Raw genomic sequence first — 14,652 nt, 5'->3', positions numbered from 1 at the left:
TTCTACAGTTCAGTCAGTAGACCCTTCAACATAGCCTGGTATTTCTGTCTTTTTTGTTTCCATGTCCTTATTTTTTATTAATCCAAGTCCTTCTCACAGGTGCCAATTTTTAGCAAGAAGGAGGAGGTTTTTGGGTACTTGGCAAAATTCTTGGTCCCCGTCATGCGCTCAGCATGGATGATCAAGATGACGTGCGCTTATCATGCAGCCATCACAGAAACTAAAGTCAAGAAGAGGCACGTGATTGATCCTTGTATAGGTGAGAAACTCGCATCAGCTCTCCCTATTTGTCTTCACACAGCATGATTATTTCTTTGACATTCAAATATGTATTTATAGAATGGACCCAGATCATCACGAAGTACTTGTGGGAGCAGCTCCAGAAGGTGGCTGAGTTCTACCGACAGTTCCCCAGTCAAGGCTGCAGCTCACCGCTCCCAGCCACTCCCGCTGATGTGGAAATGGCCACCAAGCAGTGGGAGTACAATGAGAAATTGGCCATGTTCATGTTTCAGGTTAGCACAACTTACTTTGTTGGTGTTCATGGTGGCTAAAAACTGTTCTTCAATTTGGATTAAATTACGCAATCATGATTGATGATCTTTTAGTTCACCACATTCCCATTAAAAGAGACCAATGACCAATCAGCAGAGAGGCGAGTAGAGATCTTGATTGGATATGTTTTTGATCGACAAATTGATCATGTACAGAAGAAGGGCGACAATAAACAAAAGTTACAATTAATTTTCAAAGAATGTATTGACTCCTGTTTAGGATGGAATGCTGGACAGACACGAGTTCCTAACGTGGGTGCTGGAGTGTTTCGAGAAGGTCCGACCTGGTGAGGACGAGCTCCTGAGACTCCTCCTGCCACTTTTACTGCAGGTAGACCTTTGGCACCTTTCACTGAAAGTCCAATTTATGTTCTTGAGTCCTGCACACAGTACACGGACAACACTCACACACACTTTTATATCAGTGTGAGGTGACAGGCTGTTAACAGGTTGTCACATAGCAGCTGTTTACCTTTATCCATCAGCAAGCCTTTAATTTTATTTCTTTCAAACCTAATGCCGTAAGGCAGTGTGTAGGTATGTGTGTGAAACTTTCCATTGCTTCCCCTCCCACAGTACTCGGGGGAATTTGTACAGTCGGCCTACTTGTCACGCAGGCTGGCTTACTTTTGCACCCGGCGCCTTAACTTGTTGCTCAGCGACGGCAGCCTGGGCTCCAGCACTGGCGGCGGTCACCCGGCGCATGGCATTTTGACGCCACAAGGCAACGTTCTTCCCCCAACGCCGACCTCCCAGCCAGCTGGAGGAAACCAGCCCCAGACGCCATTCACAGACTTCTATATTTGCCCCCAGCACCGGCCTTTGGTGTTTGGCCTCAGCTGCATGTTGCAGGTGCAATACTTGGCTGTCATCACGGAGGTTATGCTTTCACTCTGAGTTTGATTTTTGTGTACGTAGTGAAGTGAAAAAGACTCAATGAGTAAAGTCAGTGTTATGACAATAAAATCATGATTTAAAAAAAAAAAAAAAACGTTTTGTTTAATTTTGCAAGAATGGCATTGAACTACTTTGAGAATAAGAATGTAATGGTATTTGGAGCAAAAGTTACAATTTTACATGTTAATAGTAAAGAGCACTTTTTTTTTAAAGTTCTCTTCAGTTTTACGTCATTCAGAGAGGTCAACATATTTTTTCTTTAGAATTTTCTATATATTATATATTACAAGGACAAAGATAATTTCTGACAATTTGATTTTTATAAAAACAAGACATAATATTAGAAGTAAAAAATTTAAAAGTTTTATTTTTATGGAAAAAGTAATTTTATGAGAATTGTCTTCAATTTTGTAAAATCATTAAATTAGAAATAAAAATTTTATTTTGGGGGGGAAAGTACTAATATAAGAGTTCGAGATTTTATTTCAAAGATGTAATTTTATATTGCATTGAGGAAATCACAATTAATAGAGAATCTTTGCAAAGGAAAGTTCACATTATCCAAGAATATAGATCTAACAGCAGTTAGGACATATTTTAGGGGAGGTTTTGTTTTTTATTTTTATTTTTTTTAATTTTTTCTTTTTTTTTTTTAAGCAAAGTGTTATTTTTGTTTAGGGAAAAAAGGCATAATGTGAAAAACTAACGATTTACAAAACCAAAGAGCTATATGTGTGTTAAAATGAGAAATTAAACAGTCACTGTGTTGGCATATTACCACAAGTTTGAGCAATGTTCTATTCTTCATAGTATGGCATTAATAAATTCCTTCTTACCTCTTTCCTCACTAATTGTGTTGTTGTTGTTCTCCCTCAGAGTATAATGTTGTGTTGCCCCAGTGCTCTGGTGTGGCATTACTCTCTAACAGACAGCAGAAACAAGACTGGCTCCCCACTGGACCTCCTACCCATTGCTCCCTCCAGCTTACCAATGCCAGGGGGAAACACTGCCTTCACACAGCAGGTATTTTCATCTGCTTTAAAAATACATAATGACTCAAAATTCAGCAAGCTAGTTTATTTTCCTCATCAAATGTCCATCAAGGAAATTATGGGGTCCATATAATGCCTTTCCACTTCCCACCACAGGTCCGTGTAAAGCTGAGAGAAATTGAGGAGCAAGTTAAGGAGCGAGGGCAGGCGGTGGAGTTTCGATGGTCATTTGACAAGTGCCAGGAGACCACTGCAGGTTGGGCAAAACTGCCCCTCTGACATCTGTGCACAGCATGAGGGTTTGTGTTTAGGAGCACTGGGCTGTTTGTTGACAATGTCTTCAATCTGTGGTCAGGGTTCACCATTGGGAGAGTACTTCACACCCTGGAGGTTTTGGACAACCACAGCTTCGAGAAGTCCGATTTTAACAACTCTCTGGACTCCTTGTACAACAGAATATTTGGCTCAGGCCAGAGCAAAGATGGCCATGAGGTACTCAAGGTCTTAAAAAAAAATAAAACAAGAAATATTGCATAGCTGAGCATGTTGGATTATGAGTGTGCTTCTGTGCAGATGTCCCCGGATGATGATGCAGTGGTGACCTTGCTTTCTGAATGGGCTGTGTGCCGTAAGCGGTCAGGTAGACACAGAGCCATGGTGGTGGCCAAGCTGCTGGAGAAACGACAGGCTGAAATAGAAGCAGAAGTAAGTCTTTCCCACCAACTCCTTCCAGGAGTGGCCACTTTTTACCATCGTCATATTGCTGAAGAAATCTTAAGCGTTTAGCAATCATGGTAGTGCAATTAAAATAGTGTTCATTTTTACAAGACACTTAGTGTTTGCAAACATTGGTTTTTAGTCTTGACTTTTAATGAAGAATGGGAATGTATTGGCCAAGCAAAGTCAGTGTTCTGAGGGAAAAAAGTCAGAAATCATGAAAATGTACTTTTATGAAGTTGTCATTTCAATAGAAACAGGTATACCAGAAGTAAAAAAAAAAGAAAGTTTTGAGTTTTTTCATTAAAAAAATTAACTTATATGGATTGAGTTGTAATCACTTTTACAGTGTTATACTGATTTTATTCGGAATATTTGCTTGAATACAATTTTTAATTTTACGACGAAAAGTCAAATTTTGAGAAATGACTATTTTTACATTGTCTTAAAGTGTGCATTTTACAAGAATAGAATTAAGATACATATTGCTGATTTTAATCAGAAGAAAATGGCAATATTGCTTGAAAGACGCTTCAGACAATATGCTAACCTGTTTTTGAGGACAAGTCAACATAGCAAGAGAGTCAATAGTTTTACAATGATACTTCGGTAAAACTTAAAAAATAGTCATAACCTTAAGAGAATAGTCAGAATTTTGTCAAAAGTTAATTTTTATTCAGAGAAAATTTAGGTCGATCAATAAGAGAAATTAGAGGGAAAATTTTGTGAAAAATAGTTACGAAAGCATACATGCGGGAGAATTCTGACTTTTGAATAATTTAAAAAAAGTCAAATGAATTCAGATGAACATATATGTACTGTAATTTCTTGAAAATAATGTGTAAATTTTTCCCCAAATATTTTCAAAAAGTTAATAGACCGCATTATATTTATGTATGGATGAAAAAAAAATACAATCACATTGTATACTCATATATAGGTCCTTGGAGTGTTAAAAAAAGTAATACATATACATTTCGACATGATGTTCGATGCCCCCAACCCTTTCTATCAGACAACACCAGTCTACAAGGTAATTGTGCAACCAACGCTCAAAGGCTTATATGTTGTGTGCGTGTTTGTTTTAGCGATGTGGTGAGTCTGAGGTGGTGGATGAGAAGGGCTCGGTGTCATCGGGCTCCCTTTCCGCTGCTACGCTTCCAGTCTTTCAGGATGTTCTGCTTCAATTCCTGGATACTCAGGCCCCCACGCTGAGTGAGTTTCTGCCTTTTATTTCATCACCCTGAGTACAAGAGACAATTTGACAGGAGAGAGGCTCGTCTGAATCGTATTATTTTGTCCTCTCTTTAGCGGAGCCTGGCAATGAGAATGAGCGAGTGGAGTTCTCCAATCTGGTTCTGCTTTTTTGTGAGCTCATCCGCCACGATGTCTTCTCGCACAACATTTACATGTGCACGCTAATCTCTCGTGGAGACCTGTCCTCTGACGGCCACCTCCCACGCCCACGATCCCCCAGCGATGAGCCCGCGGACGAGTCAGATCGCAAAGATCAAGACGTAGGCAGCAGCTTAAAGATGGAGGACACCGGCCTGTCAGAGTCTATGGAAATCGACCACAACTCAAGTGCCAATTTTGACGAGGTATACTATTTATAAGTACAGTATACAGAGATGCCAAGTGTTCCGCTTTCTCCGTATTTTGTTACATGGCAAATCAAAAATGTTCCAGTGGATATCACATTTGACATGTACGTAGTACGGCTTGTGATTGGATGACAACTTTTCGTCATCCTGACAGTCAACATGCCAGTGTAGTTTTCGAGATGCCAAGTTCCCAAAAAAATATCAGAAAATTCCTTGCCTTGTAGATCAATTAAAATGCCGACACCTCCAGTGGTTTTTTTGGGCATTTTATATGAAGAAATTCCGATGCAACGTGCCATTTATTTTGGAAAATAAACCTTGCTCAATGTAACGTTCGAAAGATCAAGTTTTCTATTCACCACAAAAAATGTCGTCTTAAATGATGAAAAACAGCATAATAAGAAGGCATACACTATAATAAAAATAATATTATTGTGGCAGCACTGTGCGCAACTGGTTAGCACGTCTCCCTCACAGATCTGAGGTCCCGGGTTTTAATCTGACGTCCCTGTGTGGAGTTGGCATGTTCAATCTATACCGTTTTGGGTTTTCTTCAGGTACTTCGGTTTCCTCACACATCCAAAAATAGACGTCTTAGGAGAATTGAAGACTATTAATTGCCCAAATATGTGAGTATGAATGGGAATCGTTGGTTTACATGTTCCCTGAAATTGGCTGGTGACCAGTTCAGGGTGTACACTGCCTCTTGCTCTTATTCAACCGAGATAGGCTGTATTCCGCACGTGAACCGCCTGAGGGCAAGCGATATGAAAAATGGATGGATGGATAATGTCACTAATATTTGTTTCTTCTGTAAGCAAAGGAGAAAAATCATTTCAAAATCTTATTTTTTGAGGGGTGAAACTAAAGATTTTTTAGGGCAATATAGCCCACCCTTAATCAAGGGATGTCGTATATTTTAGTCAAAGTTTCATCACTGTCCACGTTGCAGATGTTCTCTCCTCCAATGCACTGCGAGTCCAAGGGCAGCCCCTCCCCAGAAAAGTCTGTACCCGAGCAGGACGTCAAGAACACTTGCAAGGACAAAACCATGGACCCGGCCTTCCCGCAGCTGTACGAGCAGCCCCGACATATTCAGTACGCCACCCACTTCCCTATTCCTCAGGTGAGAAGAAACACATCTCAGATCTTACTCTTATCTTCTCATCTTCCATTCCTGTTAAAATATTTTTTTCTAACGTTAGTATATTCGTCTCCTCAGTATGTATTTGTTTTTTGAAGGTGGGGCAAAAGTATAGGCTCTATAGTATAGGAAAAATAAACGTTTGACATAAACTTTTTTTCTTTTTTATTTTTTTTTTTACATATGCTCCATTGCTTCGATAATATGCCGACTGTATGTCTTTGACCACATCTTGCTTGATCCAAAACACTTCATTTTTTTCAACATGATAAACTTGATAGTTGTCCCATGTTTTCTTTTAAATAAGCTTGTAACCATACGGCTGCTCGCTGAACTGGCCATCAGGATGATTTCAATTCGTTGCTCTTTATTCAAATATGTTGTTTGCGTTATCTGAAATATAAAGAAATACATGTTAGAACCATATATTTGCGGAATTTATTATGTCTCCCGTTTATGGAGACTTATGGGACACCCTGCAGATCCAACCAATTTGGGAAAGGAATATTATTTTGTTTGACTTATGTCATGCCTTGTCCAGGCCATCTCTTTTCTCTTCTCTCACAAAACCTGCCTTGCTTCAGGAAGAGAACACCAGCCATGAGTGCAACCAGCGGCTTGTGGTCCTCTACGGTGTTGGTAAACTGCGAGACGAGGCCCGACACACCATCAAGAAGATAACCAAAGATATCTTGAAGGTTCTCAATCGCAAAAGCACTGCAGAAACAGGTAGATTTACATCTATTCCTGTGATGAGTCATTTGTTCTTGACTAAATTTTGCACTGTGAAGATGCAACAGCAGGGCCTGACAAAGTGTTGGTGGCCCTGTCAGAACCTTTACTGGTGCCCTGTATTCATTATAGAATTATCGAGTTTTAAGTATTTTTTTCATACTTACTTGTAGTTTGTAGTGTATTTAACCCCTTTTTTGTAAAATTGCATTAATGACATTGACTGTATAAACTGTATGTTAAAATAGACATTGCCTTTGCACGAATAATAGTGATAATTGATTGAAAATCAATTATAAAGTCATTAAAATATTTGCTTAGCACTGATATTCTAAGTGCTTTATATTGAGTCTTCATGTGCACACGATATATGTTACGAATTAATACTAATGCATATTTTGGTTGGAAGGTTAGAAGACTAAGCTAAGGGGAGCATTATGTGTGTCATGTATGGGCATGTTTGGTTTTAATTTCATTATTTTGTCTATTGTGATTATCTTTATTTGTTGAAAGGACCTTCTTAGAAATTAGATGATGCAATCAAAGCGGCTATCGTTGCAATAATATATAAATAATCCAGTCACTGATGGTGTAGTTTTACACACGCCTGACTTTGGTGCAGGCAGCGTGGGATTGATTCCCGCTCAGTGATGGTGTCTGTCTACCCTGCGCCTGACTGGCGACCAGTTCAGGGTGTAGTCCGCCTTTCGCCCAAAGCTATCTGGGATAGGCTCCGGCTCTCCCGTGACCCTTGTGAGGATAAGCGGCATGGATATTGGATGGATAAATAATCCACAGGTTTTATGATAGCTATGATTCCCACACGTCCACATCCGCCATTTACAATATTGTATACTAGAGCCTATCCCAGCTTACTTTGGGTGAGAGTCAGGCTACACCTTGAAGTGGTCACCAGCCAACTGTAGAGCACATGTAATCACACTCACATTCACAACTACTGGCAATTTCGAGCTTTTAATTAACCTATGTTGCATGTTTGGGATGTGGGAGGAAAGTGAAGTTCTCTGAAAAAAAACAACAGCATGCAAACTCCACACAAGCAAGGCCGGACTGGAACCAAGTTCCTCAGATCAGTGAGACAGATGTCCTCACCGGTCTTCCACCGTGCCGCAATTTTTATTACATTGATTTTTAAACCCAAATGTCATCAAATTAACAATGGTAGGATTTTGATATAGTGGAAGCCTAATAAGGTTTGAGTAATAAAATGTGACTTGATGTAGAAACAGACATACGTTCTTCTTCTTTGCCTTTCGGCTTGTATATACAATAATTGTATTTTATAATTATGGTTTTATTCCAAAATTGTCTATTCTAAAAAGTCATCAAAGACATTCTTAATATTCGAATATGATTGACAACACAGATGTTATTTTTACTAATCATGAATTTTGGAACAGGGTTTTTTTTTTTTGTCTATGGCATTTTTTGTGGATGAGAAACGTTAAACAAGCAACAGAGCAATATTTTTCATGGCTTTTCCACATTTGGAACGTCTTATTTTGCTTCCTTTTGGTTTGTTCAGGGGGTGAGGAGGGACAAAAGAGGAAGAGGAGTAAGCCAGAGGCATTCCCCACTGCAGAAGATATCTTCTCCAAGTTCCAGCACCTCTCCCACTTTGACCAGCACCAGGTCACCTCACAGGTTAGGCAGCATCACCAAATTTTCACAAATCCTCTTTTGTGTGACATGGCATTGTAACGCATGTGAGCTTCCTTTGGTGACTCATTTGAATGCATTAGACATGCTTGAATGCTTCAATGTCTAATGAAGGGTTTTGGCTTTTCTCAGAGGCAAGATTGGCTTTTGGTTGACCCCCCTCTTCCCCATTTGCATCGACAACAACAAATGACTTCCGAATCATTCTCCCTGTAGTATTGCCAAATAAAGGCATTGCATTGTCCTACAAATAAAAAGTCAAATTTTATTATATGAAAACTATTAATTCATCTGGAAAGTACGCTGGCTCATTTTAGCTGGCACCCCCACCCCCTGAAAAAAAATTCATTATAGTTTAAAATGGCTTACTTTAATGGCTTACTTTAAGCAGGAATTCCGTGGCCAAAAGTAGAACAGAGGTCTGTTTTGTTCTTGATGCAGTGAAATGCATAAATCTGCCCTGACTGGGAACGTTTCCTTTCTACCTAGCTAGCTTGTCTGCCACAATGTGTTGAATGAATCTTGGAAAACTTGATCCCATTAATGCTGGCGCACTCGTCATCTGCTATGAACATCCGTGCAGTTCTTTAGGCATTATTGTCTCGATGGAGGGCTGGGTTCATCTATCCAATCTCATTTATTAAAGTACATTAAGTACAGTACACAGCAAAGGCTCTTGTACCCTCTCCGTTTCAAGCTTAATCTTAGGATGACAAGAAGAGATCTGTCAACAGACCTTTGAGACTGTGTTGGAGTTTAAGGGAGTAAAAGTTCAGAGAGTTTGGATGTAGCCAACATGCCCATTTAGCACTTTAAAAATAAGCAAACAAAATGTTAAAATGAATTGTGAAGTGGATTGGGACGCCAGCACAGTTGAGATGTGCGCTCACTTTTGTGCTTCAGTTAAGAGTCAAGTAGCAGTGTTTTGAACTGATTGTAAGCGAGTGAGTGAAGCCTTACATGGAGTGCATTACAGTATCCAAGTCTATTGGAGATAATAGCTTAGATAACCCTCTTGAAATCATTTATAAAGGCTTAATTTTGGATTATTTATGGTCATCTACAGAATTTAATAGGTACTATCCAGCTACACATCCCCATACATAGTAAAGCAAAGCAAATTTATTTGTATTGCGTATTTCATACACAAAGTAATTCAATCCGTTTTACATGATTTAAAGCATTCAAATAAATAAAAACTTTTGAAAAAGTACTATTAAAACAGCTTTGAGTGCAAGTAATATCACAGAAAATGCAAAGTACTCTAAAATACATGAGGAAAAAAAGAAGTGTTTATAATCTGGATTTGAAAACACTAACATTTAGGCCTGACATTACCTCTATTGGCAATTTCAGCTGTTTTTTTTTTTGGTACCATAATAGCTAAATGCTGCTTCACCTTGTTAGCTTGGGAGTCTGCACTCCATTATTAGACCCCAGTCAGTCGATCTCAGAGCCCTACTGGTTTTGTATTCTATTACCATTTCTTTCTTGTATTCAAGACAGAAACCGTTTAGTGATTTATAGATCACTAGCTGAACTTTAAAATCTATTCTAAAGACGGAAGCCAATGTAAAGATTTTAGAATTTGAGTTATATACTCTGACCGTTTTGTTCTGGTCACAACCCGAGCTGCCACATTCTGAACAAGCTGCAGCTGTTTAATGCTCTTTTTGGAGAGGCCATTCAGAAGACCATTACAATAGTCAAGTCTACTTGAGATAAAAGCATGGATGAGCTTCTCCTGGTCTGCTTGACACATGCAAGCTTTCACTCTAGATACGTTCTCCAGATGGTAAAGGACAGTTTTAGTAGTTTATTTGATATGACTGTTGAAGGTCATGTCGGAATCTATCAGAACACCAAGGTTTCGGACGTGGTCTTTGCTTTTTAATGATAGTGAGTCCAGGTCTTTAAAAACGGCAATCCTTTTTTCTTTATTGCCAAAACAATTACCTCAATTTTGTTGTGGTTTATTTGAAGGATTGTTTTTTTTTAATCCAGTTATCTTTCTGCTTTAGACACTGAAGCAACACCTCAATTAAACTCTAGTCATTAGGAGATACTTTTAACAACAGGCTTGTGTTAATTAGCGTGAAGCTCTCACGTAATGCTGAGAGGGGATCAGAAAATATTGGCAAAATGGCAACAACCTTAGCTAGTTAGCTCATTGCTAGTTGCTGCTGTCATACTTAATTTGCGCTGGCAGGTTGATTCATTCCACACATCCATCATCCATCCACAGATGTATTCTTGAATAACAGATGTACATAATTGTAAGCAATTGAGTTTAGGAAATTTTTATGAGTATGGTAGGGGTTATTAAGCGTCTGGGACTAAGCAGATTCATACATCTTAAATGTTGTGTTAATTAAAAAAAATACATAGACACTACATCGCAAAAGTCATACTGCAGGGGTCGTACGGACTCTTAACACCTGCAATAAATGTTAGATCACTGTAGTATTTATTTGATTTTTTTTTTTTTTTTGGGAATTGAATGCCAAATTGAGTCAACACCCACTAGTGCATAGGCCTGCAGATTACCAACAATGATCGCTGTGTTATTTTTATTGCTGTTTTTGGTGCAGGTGTCTCGAAATGTGCTGGAACAGATCACCAGCTTTGCCTTAGGGATGTCCTATCACTTGCCTCTCGTACAGCACATTCAGTTCATCTTTGACCTCATGGAGTACTCCCTCAACATTAGTGGCCTCATCGACTTTGCTATTCAGGTAACTGAGTAGTTAAATTTTAATGTGGGCGCTGTCGTGACATTGTCAATTACCCATTTGTTTTTTTAGCTTCTGAACGAGCTGAGCCTGGTGGAAGCCGAGCTGCTGCTCAAGTCATCAAGCCTGGTGGGCAGCTATACCACCAGCCTGTGTCTATGCATCGTCGCTGTGCTGAGGAGGTATCACTCCTGCCTCATACTCAACCCCGAACAGACAGCACAGGTCTTTGACGGGTATGTTTCTCACGAGCCTTTGACAGTCATCAGTATGTTTGACGTGCATTATATGCACAATAATGTTAGGTTAGTGTTGTAAACACACTGCAGTGATTTCCAACTACTGTGGTGAGGCACATTAGTGTCTTTAGAAATTGACTAGTGTACTGCGGGAAATTATCCAATTTCATCAGTCAAAAAATTCCAACTTATTCACTACAAATAGTAAATATATCTATTTCAGCAACATATAGTAACAGGCAGAACAGTTCAATGTTTTTCCACTGATGGCGAAACATACAATTAACTTGTGTGTTCGCATGTTGCCATTCATACAACGGAATAATTGCTTTGTTTTATAGGAAGAGGCCCAGATTTCATATTAAATATATTTGTAAGTAAGTTGAGACAAGATCATCATCATCATCATTACTATGGACTTGATAAAACCAATCCCACCATAATGGATCTCAAATGCTTTTGAGTACTGGTACATTCTTCTAAAAGTGGGGGCTGTTGTGTAGTTCATTGTGTCGTTCAATTTAAGATTTTTATTATCATCCTTGTAGTAGTAGTAGTAGAGTCACATTGAGAGCTGTTTTTAATATTTTAGCCCGCTTGTATACAATCGTGTTCTAAATATTGGAAACAGCGCTGCAAACTACCACCACAAAATACATTATCATCTAACTATAAAAATATGGTTTACCTTGGCAGAGGCAGCAATTTCTTGATTTATTTTTGGGAGGGCCAGAGGGAGGAAAATTTTATTATTGCAGGTGTACGTACCTTGTTGCCACTTGAAATGCTGTCAAGGAATTTAGCCATCTGCCAGCCAGTGTGGAAGACATTGCAAGACATTGCAAACTGGCTGAATTAGGATGACTCGTACTGAAAGATGAATGTAAAGCTTTGTATATTAACATCGCTGTGTATAATGTTGTCTTAGACTGCGCATTGTGGTGAAGTCGGGTGTGAACCCAGCAGACTGTTGTTCCGCTGAGCGCTGTATCTTGGCCTACTTGTATGACCTTTACACCTCCTGCAGTCACCTGAAAAACAAGTTTGGTGAAATATTCAGGTACTGGATAAAATTCTAATTCACAGGAAAAATACTGTTTATATCTCTTAAATTGTAATTAAGGATTAAATAAACCTTGTGTAAAAATTGAATATAACTGTACAAATTAGTATATTTTCTCTCTTTAGTGAGTTCTGCTCCAAAGTGAAGAACTCCATTTACTGCAACATTGACCCCTCTGACTCCAACATGCTGTGGGACCCCGTGTTCATGATGGAGGCAATTGCCAACCCTTCGGCGCACAATTTCAACCACTCCATGGTGGGGAAGATCCTCAATGACAGCCCAGCCAATCGCTACAGCTTTGTGTGCAACGTCCTCATGGATGTGTGCGTGGACCACAGAGACCCTGAGAGGTACTATTTTAGGAACTGGGGATAATATGATGTGATTTCTTTTGACAGTACTTAAGGATACACACAGTACCTAACAACTACTGGTTGAAATTAGGTTCATGTTTCCCTTCTAAGGGTTAACGATATCGGGATCCTGTGTGCTGAGCTGACTGCGTATTGTCGCTCCCTGAGTGCTGAGTGGCTCGGCATCCTCAAAGCACTCTGCTGCTCCTCCAACAACGGCAACTGCGGCTTCAACGACCTGCTGTGTAACGTTGACGTATGTTTAGGATCACTGCACTAAACACTGGTTCTCACATTCAACGCGAAGCCTCCAAAGTCGAACACAATTTTTTCTGTGACATGGGGTGACTTCCAAGTTCACATTTAAAAAAACAAAACAAAAATCCCTTAAGAAGTACGCTTAAGTAAACCCCTCCACCCTTTGAAAACATGGCAGAAACAAATTCAACTTCTGGTTCGATATTAAACATCCGACTTCTTATTTGTCGTGATACATTGTAATGGTTAGTGCTAGGCATTGTCGAGTTTGATTTTTTTAGGTTGCAGTTTGAGTAAGTTTTCTAGGTTGTGATTTGATTTAATATTGATTTAAATGCTCATATAGATTTAGAAATATAAATAATTTGGATGTGAGGTGACAAATGTTCCCAAAACGGACAATCTGTCAAAATGCAAAGACTGGTTTGAATAGCCTCTTCAACCTGATGGCAACATAGCAAGAAATTTGAAAATTGGATGATGGCTTATAGAGAAATAGAGCTTTTGTATTTGTGTGTGGAAAAATACTGACTTTTTGGGAATGCTTTAGTGTGATATCACCGTCTGAAAATATGGTTAAAAATGTCTTCAGAGTACCCTCTTTAGAATCTTCCAGATTCCCAAAAAAAAGATACTCCAAGTACTCTGCTGCCTTTCTCTCTGATCGCCTTGGCTGTTCTGTTAGAGTATTCTTTAAGCTCTTTCTATCCATCAATATTCCTGAAACATGTACTATTCGGTTTTGTGATGAGTTCATGCAGCCTCTCTCACTGTCTTTTATTGTGACTGTTCTGTCCCTCAGGTTAGTGATTTGTCCTTTCACGATTCCTTGGCCACCTTTGTGGCCATTCTCATAGCAAGGCAGTGTCTTCTTCTGGAGGACCTAGTCCGCTGTGTGGCCATTCCATCCCTCCTGAATGCAGGTAAGGCTTTTCAATTGCTATTTCTTTGTGGCCATTCCGCAAATAGACCAGTTGCTGGGTAGTCATTTAACCTACCATTGAATTATGCGATCACTCTGAATGTGATTGCTCTGTAATGTTGTGTGTGTCAACCAGAAATGTAGTTAAATATCATTCCAAAAACCATTTCCAAATAGAATCCTCTTCCCTTCTAAAATGAATGACAGAAGTTTCACTATTTGTGAAAATTCCATATGGATTCCAGAAGATTGTCATTTCTGCAGTTATGTCCTAGACCAGTGGTCTGGAACCCACTGCTCCAGTCTCACATTTGGCTTTTTCATCCTTTCGTTGTGTTATTTCATTTTTCACATTTAATTCTAAATTTGAATTGCTCATAAAATGCAAGCACCAATGTCTGACAATTAGCCCAAAGATTTATATAGATATCCAACCCTCGGTATTAAAACCATAGGAAAATCCAAGAAAATAAATGTTTGTCAAGAAAACAATGTTTAATGATATGTGCTTTCATGAACTAGTGCCGATTAAAAACAAACATTGCTCACACATCAAAGATGATGCTTGAAAATGTGTGTATATGACATCTATAGCTGGGCCTGTTATCATAATTATTATGTCCACCTATCATTCGATAAATGAAATTGACAATAGTTTTTATGAACTCTGTAAATTATAATTGTGGTGAGCAGGCGTGCAGATCACACAGTGGCCCGACAAAGTGGAACAGCAGTGTCATTACCCGCTAGTGGGCTCATGGA

General features: G+C 39.1%; 1 protein-coding gene across 1 annotated transcript in view; it reads left to right on the top strand.

The window, feature by feature from the left end:
- Window positions 1–14,652, top strand: part of med12 (mediator complex subunit 12) — a 54,456-nt gene that overhangs the window by 5,191 nt on the left and 34,613 nt on the right. The window contains 19 exon segments of the mRNA XM_061834891.1: window positions 100–259; window positions 340–515; window positions 775–885; window positions 1,131–1,406; window positions 2,328–2,474; window positions 2,600–2,699; window positions 2,799–2,935; window positions 3,017–3,148; window positions 4,249–4,375; window positions 4,472–4,761; window positions 5,717–5,890; window positions 6,493–6,637; window positions 8,187–8,305; window positions 10,912–11,055; window positions 11,125–11,288; window positions 12,220–12,351; window positions 12,480–12,707; window positions 12,822–12,966; window positions 13,771–13,891. Coding sequence (XP_061690875.1) covers window positions 100–259; window positions 340–515; window positions 775–885; window positions 1,131–1,406; window positions 2,328–2,474; window positions 2,600–2,699; window positions 2,799–2,935; window positions 3,017–3,148; window positions 4,249–4,375; window positions 4,472–4,761; window positions 5,717–5,890; window positions 6,493–6,637; window positions 8,187–8,305; window positions 10,912–11,055; window positions 11,125–11,288; window positions 12,220–12,351; window positions 12,480–12,707; window positions 12,822–12,966; window positions 13,771–13,891 — 3,028 coding nt within the window.

Source organism: Syngnathoides biaculeatus, chromosome 11 (genome assembly GCF_019802595.1).
Source record: "Syngnathoides biaculeatus isolate LvHL_M chromosome 11, ASM1980259v1, whole genome shotgun sequence".
Taxonomy (NCBI): Eukaryota; Metazoa; Chordata; class Actinopteri; order Syngnathiformes; family Syngnathidae; genus Syngnathoides; species Syngnathoides biaculeatus.
This window is presented reverse-complemented; position numbering and strand designations above follow the sequence as displayed.